Source organism: Bombus vancouverensis, chromosome 18, assembly GCF_051014615.1.
Source record: "Bombus vancouverensis nearcticus chromosome 18, iyBomVanc1_principal, whole genome shotgun sequence".
NCBI lineage: Eukaryota > Metazoa > Arthropoda > Insecta > Hymenoptera > Apidae > Bombus > Bombus vancouverensis.
This window is the reverse complement of record NC_134928.1, coordinates 3888971-3904498: the sequence shown is the minus strand read 5'-3', so window position 1 is coordinate 3904498 and position 15528 is coordinate 3888971. Positions and strand designations below refer to the sequence as shown.

The window sequence follows — 15528 nt, the reverse complement described above, 5'->3', positions numbered from 1 at the left end:
TCAAAAATTGATTAAAATATGATTATAATTATATTTTAAGATATAATTAATCAAACAGCTTCACACAATAATTATAAATTATCTATTTATAATTATTTGAACATAAATTTACAATATATATATATTTATATTACATTTTATATAATTAAAATATTATTGTCTACAACAAAGAATTTACTTCATTATGGCTAGATTACAAAATTACGAAATTCTATTTATATAGACATTTGCCTAAAAAAATATATGTAATATTCTTAATCATTTGTCACACATTCGGTATTCTTTATTACAACTTTATTATAGTTATTTACAGACACTGGGATATAGAAAATCGTTCACGATTTAGCATCTTTTACTTACATAATTATATGATTTCATAAATATTTCAAAAATACAAAAAAGGCAAAAAACTTTGCCTCTTTAAAATGGATTACTAATAGCATTGAATGAGTATGCTTTTTATTAATACTGAATATATGTATATAACACAATAAATTAAAGAGAATTGTTACTTTGTGCAATATTAAGCTTCAGATGCTAATCACAAGATTACTTATTAAAAAATTAAATAATTTTTAATTTTTTATGAAGTAAGTCCTTTATGTTTTCGCTTCATTCTTGCATATGGACCTATATCAGGATCCATAATGAAATCATATAAAACAGAAACCCAAGAGTTATGCTGTGGTAAGTTATCGTAAAACTCGGAAGCAATTCGTTTTACCTAGAAAAAAGTAAAATATTTTTATAACACATACTTTTCATAAAAATAGATACCCAATAATATAAATGCTCTTTTTTGTTAAAATGGATTGCACTCACTTCTGGTAGTCTCGAACCAGGAACAGCAGGAAAATCATGATGTTCATTATGGTATCCAACATTAAATGTAATCCAATTTAGTGGACCATAATAACTATAAGTTTCAAAACCCTTTTTATACATATAATGTTCTGATATAAAATGTCCAGCAACAGGGTGTAATCCCATTGCCATTACTGATCCAGAAAGTAAATAGAGTAAGGCTTTTCCACCTATAATATAATATTTGTGTAATAACATACTAATGTGATATTATTATTATTACCAAACTCTTACCAAAAAAATACCATATCAAACTATCAAAAGTAAGTTGTATTACTAAATTTATATATTCCATTAATGTAGGTGCCATTGGATAAACAACAAGAGGTCTAAATGCATAAAAAAATGGCTGTAGATACAACCAACAGAATTTTCCAAATGTTGTGCAAAATAATTTTGCTTCTAGTAGTGTTGGTAAATCTGTATCTAATTTTTCATCACCTTGATACTGCAATTTATTTATTAATATGTATTATATATATTTATAATATTTATAATACTGTTTTATTCCGTTTATATTTATATTTATAAAATATATTTTATTTTTACCTACACGGTGGTGTATAAGATGATATTTTTTAAAGCTGACTGATACTGGTATACCTATAGGTAAATTAGCAAAATATCCAAATAATCTATTAGCTCTGGGTCTAGCATGTCCAAAAGCAAGATTATGTGCTATTTCATGTATTGCTACAAATAAAATGACAAAATACTTAAATTATTTATTAATAATTAAATTTTATATTTAATTAAATAATAATTAAATTTTATATTTAATATTGAATAAAAAAGTCATATAGATATATGTTTGAGCAAAAATAATGAAATTAGATGATTTAGTTATATCATAACAATATAATAGATCTATCAGATAAGAATTAATGAGTCATTTCTCTTAAAAAATAATTCTCTTCAATTACAGTCATAAAAGCTTTAATGAGTGTCTTTATATATAGGAAATTTCTTTTTTTTTTACTATAATATGTATATAATTAGATAATCTTTTTGTTTCATATAAATTTGGCAATAATCACAATATTTCAAGAGATATTAAATATTTTACACAAACTAATTAAAAAACATTTTCTACTTACCTAACATAAGAGAATGATTAATTACACCTCCAAAACAATATGCTAGAAGGAACAACATTGGATAACTTAAATTTTTTACAAAATATATGGAGATAAACTGAGTTAAGACCATCCCTGTTACCACCCATTTAAACTTTGGGTCATATCCAAATAATTTTTTTATTTGTGGATATTTTTCTGAAAAGCAAGAAAAACATTTCAAAATATCTCATAAATAAAAATATACAGCATGTATTGTAAAAAATTATCAATGTATAAAATTTAATTCACTGAGCATGAAAATATAACTACGTATTAATTGTATTTTGGAACGTTAATATCATTCGGTATTTGTTAATTTTATTTATTATATTTCGTTAAACATTAACAAATCGAACTTTTATTTCAAATGTAAATTAAAAAAGCTGATAAAGTTTTAACCGTTTATAATACATTGCATTCATACCTAAGATTATTTTTCGTCGTGATGCATGAGGTTCTTCTGTGTAAACCCACTCAAAATCAGTTCTCGAAACGTGTTGACCCATCTTTACATTTAAAAAATTTTCAACTATTTTTATTAACTAAATATTTAGTAATTTGCAATCAAACAACATACGACAAACGTTAAATGTATGCTTTAAGATAAATACAAAACATACGGATATTTCATACCCGGCATTATCTACAATCGACTGAGTTAATCACTTAAGTACTGATTACAGCGCAATCTATCAATGTAAGAAAACCAAACATGCAAGTGAAATAAAAATTTATATTCAATGGAGTATACAAATTTTTACAGTTACCACAATAACCTGCAAGAACGAGGCATCATATAATAAGATTAGAGAATACATTTTTCAACGCTCAACAAAACATATACTTTAATATAAATGATTGTTCATTGCACTATATAGTCTCTAATTTTGATTAAAAACCAATTTTCTTATTGTATTTTAAATTACTTTGCTCTTTTTATTACATTGTGAAGATAATTTTATATTGGTATTTCTTTTCTAAATTATATAACAGTTATACCATATGATTATCTTTAAATGAGATAGGTATAATTATATATTTCTATCATATCTATTGTTATATCTGTACAATTCTATCTATCTGTGAATTTATTCTTATAATAAATTATAGTTATTTGTTAAATAACATATGTTTTATATTAATATTGTCTGAAATAATTAATCATTTTTATATAAAACTGTTAAAATTCGTATATGAAATGCTAAAAATAATGTAATGTATATGAAATTAAATTTTTTATACTATTAGATTATTAATATATAACATATAGTGGTAGTACAGAATTCCTTTTATAAATATAGAAAGTATTTATTAAAAATATTAAATATAATGTTTAAAATTAAGAATATCGTTATTGAATTTATATTATCGTGTATGCCCTCTACTGAACACTGCGTGAACTAACTCGCGCCAAATTCAAATTGTAAGGTACCGCAGCCGGAGCAACGAACAGAAAGAATTTATCTAAGTAAATATTGATTAACTGTCAAATTATCAGTGGTAATTATAATCACTCTCCAATTTGTACATTTGCCTAGTTAGTTATCATAGAAGTTATCATGGAAAAGAACATTGCAAGGACATAAATCCTCGCTCTATTATGTGATAAATTCCAATGGGAACAATTGTTATTGATATTAGCCAATAACAATTTTTCTTATTGGATCATAAACAAATTACGTTTACGTTAGGTAAAATTCCAAGCATAAATAGATTGAACAATGATAGAAAAGACAGTGAAAACAGTAAAAACGTGAAAATCATAACAGATTAAAAATTTCTCAATCTGTAATTAGTTGATCAAAATATAGTTATCTATTTGAAGCTTAACTCATTTAAGTTTGTGTTTCCTTCTGTGTTTTTTCTAAACCACTCGTTAATCATCAACTTTATTTAATCCAAAACACCTAAATATGTGCAGAGTGCTTTAACACTTTACAGGCAACAATTCAAACTGAAATTCCCCAAGTCACACGACAATATCAAAAAATTAATTTAATAACTCGCATATTATCATACTTAGGGAATTATAAATTGATTCAGTTTCTTAACTTGCAATTATTAAAACAATTTTAAAAAACAGTTAAACGGCATATATTGTTATTAAAAATAAAGTTATTTGTTTATAATATAAGGAATTTTATGAAATCGGCATTAAGTACAACCATTAGGTTTGCTTTGCAAGTGTCCGTTCTAAATACTGCGGATCGATGGCAGAATCTTTTAGTGATTTCGGTATTTTTTTGTTTTTATGTGAAGTGAATATGTCAAAGATTGTAGCGATGTATAGTTAGCATTAAGATTAAGTTGAAACTAATTATAATTACATATTATAAGTGCGAACATCGATGAAGCGTTATGAATTATTAATTACCAGCTGGTCATAGTTGGAATCACGACATGGCATCTCGCAGGTGAGGCACGTTTTTATACTTGCATAAAAAATATATAATTATCATAATTCACGAACGATTTGTGAACAAGCCTACTTATTTTTCGGTGCTAACCGTAGATTAGCTAAATAGATTCAGAGGTAAATTATGCGCACTTAAATTAATTAACATCGTTGAATTCTTCATGTCCAAAAATGGATACAATAATTTCGTTTTATGTATACATTGATTACACATATTTATACTCTGTATAGTTATTTTATGTCCTATATTTTGTCATTATAAAATGAAACTTTCCAATTATTTACATACAGCGTGCTTAATCATATTATTGTAGCATCATTATTCGTTTTTGTCACCGTTATTAATAATAAATAACGAATAAAGGTTGAATATATTAGAATAGATCTATAAAATATTAGATATAAAAAGAAGTAATTTGAATAGATTATAGGTTTTTAAAATTAAATTAAACTTACAATATATTGTTTTGAAATAAAAATTCTGCTTATTATAATTTTTTGGAAAAATGTTTTTATCCTACGGAAATATAAACATTTTTATTGCAGATGGTTTCATCCGAATATATCGGGTTTAGAAGCAGAACGTTTATTAATGGAACGGGGTTATGATAGTTCATTTTTGGCACGACCAAGTTCATCTAATCCTGGTGACTTTACATTATCTGTTAGGTATGTACATAATATATCACATAGATTATCTGTTTATATAGTTATAAGACATTTGATATCTTTATATTATCCTTAGACGGAATGGTGAAGTGACTCATATTAAAATACAAAATACAGGGGACTTTTACGATCTTTACGGTGGTGAAAAGTTTGCAACATTATCAGAACTTGTACAATTTTATATGGAAAATGGAGGACAACTGCGTGAAAAGAATGGAGAAATTATTGAATTGAAGTATCCATTGAATTGTGCAGATCCAACAACTGAAAGGTATTTGTACAATAAAAACAGAATATATACATAATATCTTGCATAATAAACATTACAGCAAAGTTTGTTATGTATTGGAATATTTTCTTGTTATTGTTACTTCAAATGCACGCATATAGCATGGTATGTGTTAATAGTAAAATATGGGTAAAGGTGGTTCCATGGCCATTTATCAGCTAAAGAAGCAGAACGTTTAATGCTGGAGCGAGGTAAAAATGGATCTTTTCTGGTTCGTGAATCCCAAAGTAAACCTGGTGACTTTGTATTATCTGTTCGTACAGATGATCGTGTTACACACGTTATAATACGATCTCAGGTTAATTACATTTTGTATTTTTTACTGCATATCTTCATTATATTTAATATTTTTATAAATATCAAATCTTTGACATTTCATTATCTGTAATAATGTATATTGCAGGATAATAAATATGATGTTGGAGGAGGTGATAAGTTTGATAGCTTAAGTGATCTGATAGAACATTATAAACGCAATCCAATGGTTGAAACAAGTGGAAGTGTTGTCCATTTACGGTAATATAAAAACTTATTAATTTATATATATATGCGATAGAATATATATATTGTCATAATATATTTATTATTTTCTAGACAACCTTTCAATGCTACACGTATAAATGCCAGTGGTATTGAAAGTAGAGTAAGACAGTTACATAAAGAAAATGGTTGTTCAAATGGATGGTTGTGGAATGGTGCCACAGGTAGCAATGAAGGCGGAGCAGGGCGTGGTAAAGGAAAAGCCGGGTTCTGGGAAGAATTTGAGTCGTTGCAACAGTTAGAATGTCGTCACTTATTTTCCAGGAAAGAAGGATTACGTTCTGAAAATCGAGCGAAAAATCGATATAAAAACATCTTACCATGTATGATCTTTTTCTTTCTTTATTTTTTTAATTTAATTGTGTTTGTACATAAACTTTAATAACTGTTCTATAGTTGATCATACAAGAGTACGTTTGAAGGACGTTGATCCAAATATTCCTGGATCTGACTATATTAATGCTAACTATATTAGGGTAAATTTATTTAATATTTGTAGTATTTTATATAAATATTAAAATCTATTTGTATATGTGGGTGCATATGTATATATATTTATAGAATGAAGAAGGAGATGGACAAGCTAGTGGAATTAATACGTGTGGTGATGGTGGTTCATTTAATAAGTGTTATATTGCAACACAAGGTTGCCTTCTAAATACAATTCAAGATTTCTGGCATATGGTATATCAAGAAAATACACGAGTGATAGTTATGACGACTAAAGAAATGGAAAGAGGAAAGGTATGCTATTTAAAACTATTCATTCTTAATTGAAATTTTATTTTAAAAATATGTATATTTTTTTAGAATAAATGTGCTCGATATTGGCCAGAGGAAGGTGAAGTTACCGAATATGGAGGTGAATGGAAAGTGCGTGCTTTATCTCGTACTTCAACAGCAGATTATACATTACGAGAATTCTTATTACATGGAAATAGATCCGGTTTCACAGAATCCAGACGGATTTACCATTATCATTTTCAAGTACCTATTATAGCTATTGTTATTTATGAAACGCTCACACATATTTAAAAAAAATAAATTGATTGCATTATATTAACATTTTAGGCATGGCCTGATCATGGTGTTCCGTCAGATCCCGGATGCGTGTTGAACTTTCTTCACGATGTTAATGCGAGACAAGAATCAATTGCTGCTTCTCTTGCTTCAAGCGGTCAAACTGCATCATGTATAGGGCCAATTCTTGTACATTGTAGCGCAGGAATTGGTAGAACCGGAACATTTATTGTTATCGACATGATTCTTGATCAAATCAAGCGGCATGGTAATAAAATTTTTATTTCACTAATTGTCCAAGATTTTCTATATATTATATTTGTAGGATTGGATTGTGAAATTGATATTCAGAGAACTATTCAAAGAGTACGTTCACAAAGGTCAGGAATGGTTCAAACAGAAGCGCAATATAAGTTTGTTTATCTGGCTGTATTACACTATATTGAAACTGTATCTCAACGGATGCAAGCAGAGCAAGTAATTATAATAATTATGAAACTAATTGATTATATTTTCTTAGCTTCTATATATCGATTTATGTTGTATCTATTATTGTTTTTACAGAAATCTCTTCATTTAGGTCGAGAATATACTAATATCCGATATAAAAGCGAAACGAATACTACAACTATAGGCGATATTCCGGTCCCCACATGTACTGCAACAACTCTTTCAACGTCAACACATTTTACATTACCCACTCCTATTAATAGTTTGAGGCCAAAGTAATTAACATTAATGTCATCAAATAACGAGATTTTTAAAAAGCAAAGAAGAGGCTTTGTTACTCTTACCATATGTGGTTTTGAGCTTTCGATATTATCGTAACATACTCTATAAAAGCTTAATTTTCAAATTAATTGATTATTCCAAATATTTTTCAAAATATGTGTCATCATAATGAATTTTCGTACAATACATGTATTTAATTAGTGCGTATGCACATGAACGTAAACGATATGTAGAAATTATAATATCACCACTTTGCACTTGAATTGTTGATTACTTAAAAGTAATCGGCAATATATTAGAACATTACATTAGAGAAAAATAATATTTTTTGCAACTTAATCGCAGTACTGAATTATAAAAAAACTTAGAATACAAAGTCTCAATAGTAATTATGTTAAGTGTAATCAAAGTATATAATTGCTTTTCATATTATTTCGCTATCTGTATTTCATCAACTATTAATTGGATAACAGATTTATCTAGTTATAGTTATCATTTTTCATGCTACTTATCTTCTATAAAATATATTACCAAATCCTTTCTTAAAATTTCAATATTTCTTCGAATAAACAACGAAAATTTGAACATTTTTCTAAGTTTCAGGTGTAGTATTATATATTGTGCCTCAAAACACATTAATAATTGTTTTTATTGTGATTATATAACTGTACAAATTATCTAGTAATATTTAGGACTGACTTTTTTATATAGAATTTTCTTTTTAATATTTTTTCAAAGATCACAAATAAGAAACCTTTATTCTTTATAAATTTCATTATATTACAAGGCAGAACGCGCATAGATGTGATACATTCAGTTTCATGTACAATAAATAATATGGCGATTCTTTTTTTCTTACAATTCACATTTGTTACTTTTAATATTTCGGTTGTACTTAATTATATCATAAATATTAGTATCGAACTTTATTCATCAAATTGTAAAAAAGTTTTATATTAAATATTAATATTAAAAGAGATGGAGATGATAAATATGAAAATCAAAGTTAAAATTTTTATACTTTAACAAATATTCGTTAAAATTTTTTTTAATCATCTGCGCATAAATTTTATCATTTTTATCATTCTGACACGAATTTCATTATCTTCACTCTGAAAATTAGGTAGAACTATAGAAGTATGTAAGTAGAAGTTTTGTTATAGCAAAAGTTACTATAATGCTTACAGTTTGTATGTATCTCCTGAAATTTTTATAAAAACGTACATAACATATATATTAAATTATATGTGCTTCAATATTATTAATGCCTATTTTATATATTTTTTGTATTTGTTTCTAATACTTGAAATATATATGTTTACATTAGAGCAGTGCTGGTGAAGTATGCATCTGAGTGAGTCCTGCCTTACAAATTGAGTCACAAATTTGATATTCTTAAAAGTATATTGTTACATTATTCCAAAACCAAATCAATAATAACTACTTTAAATATATATTTAAAAAATCTGAGATCTGTACTAAATTCTTTTTACATATTTTATAAAATTTCAAGATTTAAATATTGATTTGTTTATTTACAATAAAGTTTTATTTATCTAGTATGCCATAATGCAAGTATTATATTTGTTTATATTTATATAACAATAAAATATAATCATTTTTATACTTATTTAAATAACAATAATTCTATAATTTTTTGGTATGTATGTTTTCAAAAAGGAAACAGTTGTATTTTTTATTAATTTTTATCTTATTTAATGTACCTTGGTTTTGGAGAAATGTTATATATTATACTTCTAAATATTATTGTATCTTATTGCTATCAAAGACATACTGTATGTGATACTAACTATGGCATTAAAGAATTTATGTTATAAAATTCTGTATGTAGGGCATCATATAAATATTATATTAATATTGAATTAAAAAGATTCTAATAATTATGCATAGTTTAAATTGCAATGCAATAAATATCAGAGTTATGTTTAAATGTAAATAATTTGGGTTCTTATGAATAATAACAGACAAATGTACATTGTATAGTGTTAAATAAACGTATAATAAACTTACTATTAAGTATATAAAATGATGCTTAAATGTGAGAAAAGAAGAAACAAGAAACTACTACATTTAAAAAATTGTTCTTTGTGAAACATGTTTCATTGCAGTTTAAAGGCTTTTTCATAATAAGAATGTAATGTAAGAATAAAATGTTGCCAAAAAAATAGATTTTAATTAATTCCAAAAAATATTACGAACTATCTTTATAGCTTTTTTAATGTTCATATACATTGGAATAAAATGGTAATTGTAATTAAATACAATTTCTTTTTTATTTCATTATTAATATAATACATAATCTAATACAGGAAAGAAATGTAGAATATTTTCGATCTGTTTACATCTTATAAAACTTGTAAGTTAAAATTATGTAGTAAAAATTTTACTAAGAGTAGACTTAATAAAATTAGAACTACATAGAATAGGTAGGTTATATTGTACAGGCTTGTACAACACATATTAAAATCATCGAAAGCAAAAAAGTAAGCTTATAAAATATTGTGAAAACATATATGATATACGTATTATTACTGATAATAATATTTCAATAATATAATTTCAATAATAAATAATTCAGATAAAATTCATACGAGAATTTTCAATGGTGAAAAATGCATGTTTTGCTCGAGCGGTGTTTGGCCCCATTTACATCTAATATTCGATGTATTCGTAACATAAGTTATAGTGCAATAAAATATGCGTTACCGACAGATAATGTAATGTATATTTTTGATAGAAATACAAAGCTGCTACAGAGGGAACGTGCTGCACAATCTGTTGATGTAAAACTGTATGATTACATCAAAGATGAAGTAGGCTACAGACTTGCAGATAGAATATTTGACATAAAAAGAAATTTCAAAAAAGCACTTGATTTAGGATGTGGTCGTGGTTATGTATCAAAACACATTTTGGCAGAATGTGTGGAAGAATTAATCTTAGTTGACATGTCAACTAGCTTTGTACATCAAGCAGAAATCACTGAAGGAGTTAAAGTATCACGGATAACTATGGATGAAGAAAATTTTTCAGTTGAACCAAATAGTTTAGATTTAGTAATAAGTTCATTAAGTCTGCACTGGATAAATGATTTACCAGGATGCTTTAGGAATATTAATAAAAGTTTAAAAAATGATGGAGTCTTTATAGGAGCTTTGTTTGGAGGAGAAACGTTGTTTGAATTAAGGTAATTTTAAGGATAAATTAAGCATATGTTAAATCTACAAGTTTAGGTTTTTGTTTTTACAGGAGTTCCTTACAATTGGCAGAATTAGAAAGAGATGGTGGAATTTCAGCACATATTTCACCATTTGCAGATATTAGAGATATTGGAGGTTTATTGACAAGAGCTAATTTTACTATGTTAACCATTGATGTGGATGAAATTGTTATTGGATATCCAAGCATGTTTGAATTAATGTGGGATTTAAAAGGTGATATTTAAAATCTTTATAATTCTTATTTGTATCTTACTTGAAGTTTGTTTAATTGTTTACATAATTTTGCAGGAATGGCAGAGAATAATGCAATAAAGAACCGAAAATTACGTTTAAATAAAGATACTGTTCTTGCTGCTGCATCAATATATAAAGAACTATATGGAAAAATTAAAGAAGATGGTACTCCATATGTACCTGCAACATTTCAAGTAATTTATCTATTAGGTTGGAAGCCAGATCCATCACAACCAAAACCCTTAGAAAGAGGTAGTGGGGAAGTATCACTTAAAAATTTATATAAATTAGACGAAATTGTAAAAGAAACAAAAGATATTAAAATGGACGAAGATAAATAATCGTTGTACATAGTATATGAAGAACTGTAAATATTTGTATTAAATACAAAATTCAATGTATTTATTATAGAAATCTTTTTATAACTTATTAAAATAGGTTAATCAGTAATTCATCTCATAATTAACATATTTTCATTTATATTATACAATATTTTCTTTTAAAGTTACGATTTATGTTCATCAATTTTATCTTTATGAGCTAAAGCACCTTTTTCTATAAGATCAGGAATTTCAACTGCTAACCAAGGTCCAAGCTAAAAATATAAGAAATCTTTAAATATGTCTAATAACAAAATTGATGATTTGTAAAGACTTATTTATAAATAGAACAAACTTACTCCTAGTGCCATGGCATGTGCAATTCCAAATTTTGGTACATTACGTGCCCATAAGGGTTTAAAATGATCTGTAAGACAAATCTTTCCACCTCTGTACATTTTTGCTGTTTTACCATCTAATTCTGGTAAAGCAATTTCAGGTGCTGTTATAGGATATGTAACAGGTATCTGAATAAAAAATTATATTTTATCAGAAAATGAAAAAGCTTAGTGAAGTCTATACATTTAATAAATATACAAAAAAGAAAAATTACTTACATCAAACTCAATTTCAAATTCATATTTTGAAAAGTTATGTATATACCAACATTTACCAAACCATTTTGTACCCTCTTTATTTGATTCCAGACGAAACCAATCATTGTCTGATTCTTTATTATTTCTCACATACTAAAAAACAAATAAGAATTTCTTGAAATCAATACTAAGTACATTGAAAATGTATTATACTTTAAGTACAATTAGTATAATAAAAACAATTCTAAGTTCTTCTTTTTGGGATTTTAAATAACCATATGGTAAACTAAATATTAAATATAGAACATACTTTAATTAAAGCTTGGTATTCTTCTTTCAATCTCTGCACCCATAACTCTTTATCCCTAGGTCCAGCTTTTGTTTGTAATAATGGAATATTACTTAATGTCTTCTTTGTAGACTCATCTACCATCTTAATTATTATTACAACAACACAAGTCTATGGCTATGACTTCTATGTAGATATAGAAATGACAAATGTGTTACAATTCAAGTATTGCATCTCTTTTACATCGCGTAGAAAGTGCAACAGTGCGATTAAGAGCAATCGATATATCGAAAAAATTCATATATAGAAAGACAGATAGGGATATTTGAAAAATTTAGTTATAAATAAACACATAGGTTAGAGGAAGTTTAAAAAGTTACATCTTTTTCAATGTAAATATTTTAATTTCATTACATATTACATTCATTTTTATTCATTAGAAAGTAAACTCGATAAGTTGAGAGATAATATCTATTAGTGATCAGTAAACGCTAATCACGCGGTTGCAGCCAGTGGCGTGCTGAAGTACTCTACTCGCGTTACAATTTCAAACAATTCAGAAAACTAACTCGACATTTAAATGAAGAAATATACAACGAGAAAGATTAACTTGAACAATAATTTATATTTAAAACTAAATATTTATAATAGATTGGCTACTTTAACAAAGATTTGCGCTTTACTGAAATTTATTTAGACTCTGAGCTGTGTGACAACTCTAAAGGTGCAACGATTTTAACGATTCCCTTTCTTTCAGATCGCAGAGTGGTGTATCTGCTCAGATTTACGTAGCAATCTACGATTTATTTGTTATCTAGTAAGACAAATTTTTATTAATTAATGCTAATAAACATTAATTTGATTGGAATTTACAGTATTAGAAAACGAGCAATTTATGTCTTGGCAATATCTTCTTATGGCAATAAAAGTAAATACAAAATTTGAGAGTGATTGCAGTTGTTACTAATAAATAATTTTGACATTTAATTAATAAACTTGTTTGCTTGGCTAAGCTGCTGTACAGTTAAATTCGCAGCGCTAGAAGTTACCCTATTATCATATAAGATATTCACACTAGAGGGGGCCACAGAACTACACCAGTTCACAACATACTATCCATATTCGCAAAGATAGTGACATTAAAATTTTTCGTGTTGCATGCATTTCAATTTGATTTGCTCCCTGGGCTGTTGAAAGTATTGTGTGATAAATTGTGTCATGTTAATCAGGATTCGAAAAGGGATATCAATTGAAAGAAAATAATACTGATGTACCATGGCTGATTCATCTTATGAGAAAGGACTTACAGAACTTTCAAAAATGAAGGTAATGCAAATGTATCTTGCTGATATGTGTCTACACCCGGGAAGCTAACCTTAAAATTAGAAGAAATTTTTTATGTAATGTAAAACAATCTTTTTTACATTAATTTCTGTTTAGCTTGTATAATTGTTTTAGACAGATACAATTTCGCTTTATTAATATTTAAAAATTATATTTGTTGAATATAAAAAATTTATATACATCTTAAGATTATTAAAGGGAATTATATATAATTATAGATAAATATTATTGAACAGGTTGCAGATCTGAAAATTGAGTTAAAACAAAGAGGACTACCTACTACTGGCAATAAAAATGAATTGGTTGAAAGACTTCAATTAGCAATTCATGGTGGTATATGCTTTCGAATGACTTTTGAACTGTTTTGTTTTGTGAGAGCTACCTATTGATAAAATAATGTTTTCATTGAATGTCTAGATTCTGCACTATCTTTAGATGAAACTACAGAGGAAATTTTAGATGAAGATGCAGTTCTTGGCGTAATTAAAAAAATATGTTTTGTATATTATTTGATTTTAATATGATATTGACAATATACCTGTTTAAATAGGATGAAGAAATAGAAGAGCTATCAAATAAACCTGACTCACAAGAAGGTAATGAAAAAAGAAAATTGTCTACTGAAAGTAATGTAAGTGCTAAAAAGATAGTTCTAAATCGAAAACCAGTAATTGAAGAAATTAAGAATGAACAAACAGAAAAGATTGAAATTGATACAAAAACTATTGAGACTGCACCACCAGAAAAAAAGATAATTAAATTATCAGAGCTTGGTATCAAAGAGGTAATATTTTCTTTTTACTATATCTTGCAGAATTATAGAGATCAAATATAAAATGCTAATAAATTTATCGTATTAATAGAGATTAGAAATGAGAGCTAAGAAATTTGGATTACCATTATCAGAAGCTGCTAAGAAAGAAGCTAGATCTGCAAGATTCAGTATTAATAATCAGAATAATAAGTCAGCTGCATCTGTAAAAACACCTGTGGTATATATATTTACGCAACTACAAGTGTAATATCTTTGTTTGTTTTCTAATATTATCTATTGTGTGCATTTGCAGCATACAACTTACGAAGTTCTAAAGAAGCGAGCAGAAAGGTTTGGTACGTCTGTTTCTAGTTTAATGGAAAAGGTAATTAATTATGTTAATAAAAAGTTTACTATATTAAATGTAAATACTAATTCTATTACATATTTTATAATTCTTTTATATTTGCATATTTCAGGCTGAATTAGAAGCCAGAATAGAGAAAAGAAAAGTCAGATTTGGCGAAGTGAAACCTACAAATAAGAAAGTATTTTATAATAAAGTTAAAATTGTTAAATGATATTCAGTGTTATATACCAAATAGCAATTTAGATTGCAAATTTTACATTAAGTTTTCTTACTTCTAATAAGACTATTGTATACAAAATAAAAACTCATTGTATTTGTTATAAAATGCATGACAAAAAGATTTTTTTCGAGTAATCTTTTATTTTTTTTAAGAACTGTACGAAAATTACACACATGCACTTTACACTTATATTTCTATTCAATTAAAATAATTATAAAAAGAACAAAATATATGTATATATATCATATACATAAATTGTGTGTATATATATATATATATATTTCAGGGTATTGTATGAAATAGAGATTATATGCAATGTTGTAATATTATTGTTTCCATTTTAAATGAAGGAATTATTGACATATTAAATTAGTATATAACACACATCTTGGTTTTTGTATTAAAATAAATAATTAACTTGTAATATGTGTATATTTATAATATTAAAATTTTGTATTATTATAGAACAATATGATTAGAAACAAGTAAATAAATTGTTTTTCTATAAAAT

At 26.3% G+C, this 15528-nt stretch overlaps 5 protein-coding genes across 11 annotated transcripts; 3 read left to right on the top strand and 2 right to left on the bottom strand.

The window, feature by feature from the left end:
- Positions 1–261: 261 nt before the first annotated feature.
- ifc (delta4-sphingolipid-FADS-like protein ifc) lies at positions 262–4506 on the bottom strand. Of its 3 annotated transcripts, none has more exons than XM_076626329.1 (7): positions 4357–4506; positions 2407–2488; positions 1962–2138; positions 1418–1557; positions 1099–1312; positions 823–1034; positions 262–724 (listed from the first exon to the last, which is right to left on the bottom strand). In XM_076626329.1, the coding sequence occupies exons 1-7, from the start codon at positions 4387–4389 to the stop codon at positions 584–586; spliced, it is 999 nt and encodes a 332-aa protein (XP_076482444.1). In that variant the 5' UTR covers positions 4390–4506; the 3' UTR covers positions 262–583. The 3 variants fall into 3 exon arrangements, with proteins under 3 accessions (XP_076482444.1, XP_033197001.2, XP_033197002.2); XM_033341110.2 differs by lacking the exon at positions 4357–4506 and adding an exon at positions 2750–2902; XM_033341111.2 differs by lacking the exon at positions 4357–4506 and adding an exon at positions 2759–2900.
- On the top strand, positions 4071–9678 carry LOC117160382 (tyrosine-protein phosphatase non-receptor type 11). 4 transcript variants are annotated; one of them, XM_033341102.2, is made up of 12 exons: positions 4071–4396; positions 4945–5067; positions 5144–5338; positions 5492–5654; positions 5760–5872; positions 5951–6219; positions 6293–6372; positions 6458–6640; positions 6707–6883; positions 6968–7184; positions 7242–7393; positions 7481–9678. In XM_033341102.2, the coding sequence occupies exons 1-12, from the start codon at positions 4383–4385 to the stop codon at positions 7643–7645; spliced, it is 1851 nt and encodes a 616-aa protein (XP_033196993.1). In that variant the 5' UTR covers positions 4071–4382; the 3' UTR covers positions 7646–9678. The 4 variants fall into 4 exon arrangements, with proteins under 4 accessions (XP_033196993.1, XP_033196994.1, XP_033196995.1 ...); XM_033341103.2 differs by having other exon boundaries at positions 4392–4515; XM_033341104.2 differs by lacking the exon at positions 4071–4396 and adding an exon at positions 4669–4762.
- Positions 9679–10160: 482 nt separating this feature from the next.
- Positions 10161–11538, top strand: LOC117160383 (arginine-hydroxylase NDUFAF5, mitochondrial). Its single transcript, XM_033341109.2, has 3 exons — positions 10161–10856; positions 10919–11103; positions 11179–11538. Exons 1-3 carry the CDS (start codon positions 10282–10284, stop codon positions 11463–11465), a joined length of 1047 nt encoding a protein of 348 aa, XP_033197000.1. The 5' UTR covers positions 10161–10281; the 3' UTR covers positions 11466–11538.
- Positions 11497–12600, bottom strand: Ufc1 (Ubiquitin-fold modifier conjugating enzyme 1). Its single transcript, XM_033341116.2, has 4 exons — positions 12351–12600; positions 12062–12193; positions 11804–11971; positions 11497–11719 (listed from the first exon to the last, which is right to left on the bottom strand). Exons 1-4 carry the CDS (start codon positions 12471–12473, stop codon positions 11630–11632), a joined length of 513 nt encoding a protein of 170 aa, XP_033197007.2. The 5' UTR covers positions 12474–12600; the 3' UTR covers positions 11497–11629.
- A 673-nt stretch (positions 12601–13273) lies between these two features.
- On the top strand, positions 13274–15137 carry LOC117160385 (SAP domain-containing ribonucleoprotein). Of its 2 annotated transcripts, none has more exons than XM_033341115.2 (7): positions 13274–13655; positions 13910–14003; positions 14091–14152; positions 14224–14457; positions 14537–14665; positions 14741–14812; positions 14907–15137. In XM_033341115.2, exons 1-7 carry the CDS (start codon positions 13605–13607, stop codon positions 15006–15008), a joined length of 744 nt encoding a protein of 247 aa, XP_033197006.2. In that variant the 5' UTR covers positions 13274–13604; the 3' UTR covers positions 15009–15137. The 2 variants fall into 2 exon arrangements, with proteins under 2 accessions (XP_033197006.2, XP_033197004.2); XM_033341113.2 differs by having other exon boundaries at positions 13275–13655; positions 13910–14006.
- The last annotated feature ends 391 nt before the right edge of the window (positions 15138–15528 follow it).